Source organism: Varroa jacobsoni, unplaced genomic scaffold (genome assembly GCF_002532875.2).
Source record: "Varroa jacobsoni isolate VJ856 unplaced genomic scaffold, vjacob_1.0 scaffold_1192, whole genome shotgun sequence".
Lineage (NCBI taxonomy): Eukaryota > Metazoa > Arthropoda > Arachnida > Mesostigmata > Varroidae > Varroa > Varroa jacobsoni.
Window position 1 is genome coordinate 748 of NW_019214094.1, and position 4,884 is coordinate 5,631.

At 39.5% G+C, this 4,884-nt stretch overlaps 1 protein-coding gene across 3 annotated transcripts in view; it reads left to right on the top strand.

Moving 5' to 3' along the window:
• Positions 1–280: 280 nt before the first annotated feature.
• Positions 281–4,884, top strand: part of LOC111267471 (uncharacterized) — a 71,331-nt gene continuing 66,727 nt past the window's right edge. The window contains exon 1 of one of the 3 annotated variants that reach the window (XM_022845743.2): positions 281–1,174. Coding sequence is in view for 1 of the 3 variants with exons in the window: in XM_086971337.1 (XP_086827463.1) it covers positions 4,645–4,657 (13 nt within the window). In the remaining 2 variants the exon portion in view is untranslated. Of the gene's footprint in view, positions 1,175–4,461; positions 4,658–4,884 lie in introns of those variants that run through there. The other 2 variants (XM_022845742.2, XM_086971337.1) reach the window with 2 other exon arrangements.

A 4,884-nucleotide genomic window follows, 5' to 3' on the forward strand; every position in this document is an offset into this window, starting at 1 on the left:
TAGTTTCCAGATTGCTGACGGCTCTACTCTAGGCGGTCTTGCTCGCGCCGATCTTTCTTCACTGTGCTATATATATCCAATGTGAGTGAACGTATGCGCGCGTCTGTGTGCATTGCATGAACTACTTTTCTCCATTATTTGAATCTTTCCGAACGTCCTACTCTCAGCCTTTTCTTCTGACGTCATCGGCGTCAGCATTTGATGTTTCGCTATACCTCCTTGCCCATATGTTCTCTACCTCAAAAACTCCCTCCGAACGATGGCTAGGTGGTGAGTTCGCGCACGGGTCCTAATAGATACGCCGCTGGAAGACAGCGGTGGCGCAAAGAAAAGCAGAACTCATTCATAAGTAAAAGCAACCAAGTAACGGCTACAATGAAGCAGTAGCTCTCCGCAGGCTGGCGGCAAGCCGAGAAGTAAGTGAGCAGCTGGAGTTACTCGTAACGATAGAGCAACTGCCAACTTCTGCAGTACACTTAAGGTGGAACAAACGAACCGCAAAAGTCACTGTTTAGCTGCTGGCTGCGGTGCGTGTGGACTTTGACTGAGTTACTTTTGATCAGTCGCCAGTTATGACGTGCCTACTGCTTCGAGGCCAAAATAGCCTAACAGCCAGCCTTAAAATGTAGTTAGTAAACAGTCAATGGGACTGAAAACAACGGTTGGCGTGCAATGATATAGCCCTATTTGTGTATAAATTACCAAACATTAGAATACGACAGAAGCTATGAACAGACCGCGGTGCATATACTACTACCATTGGACCATATGATGTGTGCTTCCGAGGGACAATGTTACGATTGCATTATGGAAATGAACGTACTTATACGCTGGACTGAACTTGTTGACCCGTACGAAAGATGACCTTATATAGTGAAAAGCACTGGGAACCAGTAAACGTTTGTGATATGCTCTGAAATGTCTAAACATTAATTTAAGACAAGAACTGCAAGTTCAATGAGTGGTCGTGCGCTGCAAAAAAAAAATGCAACCGTTCCGTAATAGTGCTTCTAGAGAAAGTACACATAATAGAGTACCAAGTTATTTGCAGATCGTCGTGCCTTGTGACTGCCAAAAATTGGCTTTTTGAATCGGAACGGCGACAGGTATCCTGCTAATCGCGATACGACGTGACTTTGTCTGTTCCAGGTTGGAAGATAATCAGGTGACAGAAGTAATTAGCCTTTTTCAATAAATCAACATGGTGTTTATAGGTATGCTATTAGTTAGAATATATATTGCTCATTGTTTTTAAATCTGTGCACCAAAAACAACCGAACTTGGATAAGCGAGTTCTTTAGTAAATGAATCTTTCGAAAGAGAAAAGCCTTTGCCGATAACCATGGAAACCCCTGGCTTTAGTATTGATAGATCTCTGCTATTTTGGTTGGCCCGACCCGATCTCCCTAGATACAGTGGCAAGCTATATTGAGGGATTAGCTTCAACGATTATTTTGGTTTTACCGACCAGAAACCCGCTATTCTATATTGGCGTAACGTCAAGTGTCCGCAAATTAACTTAATTTATTTGGAATTTTCTGTTTTTTTTTCATTAAACTTAGAAGTTTTCCTTCTAAGTTTGGACAGCTTCACGGAAAACAGCAATCAAAACAGAGTCGTTTAAGAACGGTTGGTCATTGCAAGGAAATTACAGGAAACTGCTAGGGACTATTTGAAGAAAGGAATTATGCACGGGCTCTCAGATCGCACGTTGCATACTTATCTATTTAAGACACTGTATATGACAAGCAAGCATTTTATCTTCAAACGTCTGTTTCATATAACAATGAGGTAGTAATATATATAGATTATTCAAGTAAGTGGTTGGTTTTACGTTCATTTTCACGTCTGTCCATGCCGATGACCATATTGTTATCGCGAGTAACCAAAAAAGACTTAGAGGAATCCTAAAGATCTTATCATTTTCTGTCCAATCGAAAAACTTGTCTGTTTTTAAACCCACCTAATGATGATTTTCAATAGAAGGAAGCGAACATCAACTAATGCCATGCCAGTTCTTCCATAGCGAACAGTTTTGTACATAGGGAGTAAAGTACATAGGGCTCAGTGCTCATTGTAGCAATTAAGTCAACTGTCCGGCTTTGAAACCTAATTGATAAACTGTAGCACCATAAATGTGTCACTCCGTAATGAAAGTGTAAGCCAACTGACTATTTTAGGAAAACAGTTAAAAGAAAAATCTCGTATCTTGAGGAAGATCTCACTTTATATATTCCCAGGGCACGACAGCGTGGAAAATGTTTGTCCTGAATATATTCCTAGTAGTTATTCGTGACGATGACGACAAACTCGAATTAGTTTGTCAATATAACTAACATTTAATACAGCCTAAAATTAGCCGACACATTGGCCAAGTAGCCTTCAAGTTAAGGGACTCTAAAATCCCCTGAAATATGCTCATCTCAGCGAGAAAAGAAAGCATCGCGCTGTGAAAATGTGCCCGTTAACAAACAACGCCAGTAATAATCTTCCGGTGAACACTTCTGATGAGTCGCTGCTCCTTGTATTGCCGTCGATATCTGTTCCGCATAATTTCCGCGTAATCAATTTACGTTCTATACTAAACGTCATTTTGTATTACAGATGGCCTTCGCGCCCTTCCACTACTCATTGTAAAGGGTCATATAACCATCTTTAACCAGTAGGCCCATTTCTTTTCCGATTTAAATTGCGCACGAAACGATACGGCCTTTGAAATCGTCCTTCACAGGCTACATGATCAGACTCTATGAATCCTCTATTTTTAAGAAAAGTTGTCCTCCAAAGTTTCAGACACTTGTTGACGATTTACAACAAATGCTAATGATTCTTTTATGTGAAGTTGGCTCTGAATCCATCCGTGTAAAACAGTCAGTCGTCTTCTGAGAGAGTTGTAAAGAAGCGTATGTATTCCTTAATCTGATTCGCATCTAAGTATTTATAGCGCTAGTCTAGAGGCACTGCAGACACAAATGCGAGTACTGTTTATGGCATTTTTTGGCCCTCCACGATCTTTATTTTACGATTTACCCCGGCGGTATACGCTTTAAATAATCGTTCCAAATATATATCTCATTTGTAATCGCACCTAGTTCGATCTGGCTAAGATAATAAAAATTTATTATGTCCTTATTCGGCAAACAGATTAATTCCGATGCAACACTTGGTACTCGTTGTCATTGTGGGTATGACTCCTTCAACATACACTGTCACATGCAGTGTTTTTTTTGTTTGTATTGAATTTATCATTTTAGCAGTTGAATAGATAAGAATCATATTAGCATTACTTCTGTGCAAATGATATCACTAGAAGGCACCTACGATAAAGTTAGGGCGTCAACTTTCTCGTCGTGTCTTCTCTGCTGAAAGTTGCTAAAACCTACAAGTCGCAGAAAGTGCTATAATCTACTTTTATTTGAGAGTAATATAGGTATAAAGAGCTTGACGGTGAGGCTAGCTGTATACACACGCAGATACCGGAAGCTTGCGAGTTCGCAAACATACCGTACTGGCATTCCTCCGCCTATTTCTCTCGTATAAGACCTCACAACAATGAAGGAATCGGACCACCAATTGATAATAGAAACACCATCCGTCGCTTTTTAAAATAATGAGTAATAATAAGCGCCATCACTACAAAAACGGCACACATATTGCTCCAAGCGTTTATTACAGAACTTTCGCTCAACGTCAGCTAGAAGAACATATTTTCTATCTGAGGTAATTATACTAGATTGCAGGAGGTCGATACGCTAAATAAAGAAGATACCTAATCTAATAATCTTCTCGATCAGTAAGCCCTGATCAGATCGATAAAATGCTTTAGGAAAATTGAAAAAGATGCCGGCAAGTTGTGGCGGTTAATTTGAAACAATACTAGGTGCTGCGTCTCGGCAACTCACTGTGTTGTCGCTGTTGAACCTTCCTAAATTGATATTAACTCGTATGGAATAACTGTTTCAATGCTAGGTCGGCTAAGTAAGTTATAGATCCCCTAACCACAAAACGCTAGTTATTAATTGAAAACTGAATGTTCTCCTTGTAAACTGACGATAAACCCACCCTTTGTTGATCTGCAGCCTCTGATGCTAGCGTAGAACTGAATCGTTTACGATTTTTTAATAGCTCTTATGTAACCATTATCAAACACGCCAATCCGTGAAGTTAAGTGTCACAAGCAAAAGCGACTTATGTACGGGTGTTTATTCTAGGAACATTATTGAGAAACCACTTCAGCTATATATATAATAAGTTGTATTCTCTTGCAGAGAGCACGGATTAGTTAAGTAACTGGACTATGCACAAAAAAAGACATCTGTCAGCTACGATGCTAGGGCAGTTCTAGATGAAAAGCTCTAGACATTATATAAAAGAAAATTGATTTGTGACAAAATTACAGGGAACGACCCTCTGTTCTACGGTGACTGAGAAAACCTTTCTTCTTATTGTCTCGTTAAAATTGGCCCCACGAGTCTTAAAGGAATTATTACTAAGGCCTTGATCGGCTTGTTACGGAATATACAGATTATTCCGGAAATCGAGATAGATTGTGGACGGATTCGGCCTACAGCAGCCGAACAAGATCAAAATAGAGTAAATAGCAGGTTCGCCCATATAAGACCGTATGTCCTACTATACGGTTCAATGAAAACAAACGGTACGCAATTATGGCTTAGACACTGGATACTACACGGCCAGGAAGCTGTCTTCTCCACTATAGTTTTCCATACTATAGCTTGATTGATAACTTTCTGAGTAGTGAATCGCCGGGCTAATGAAAGTAGTCCAAAATATTACGTATATTACATCTAATAATAACGATTATGAGGCTGTAAGTTTAGCTGTCTGATATATATATATATATATATATATATATATATATAT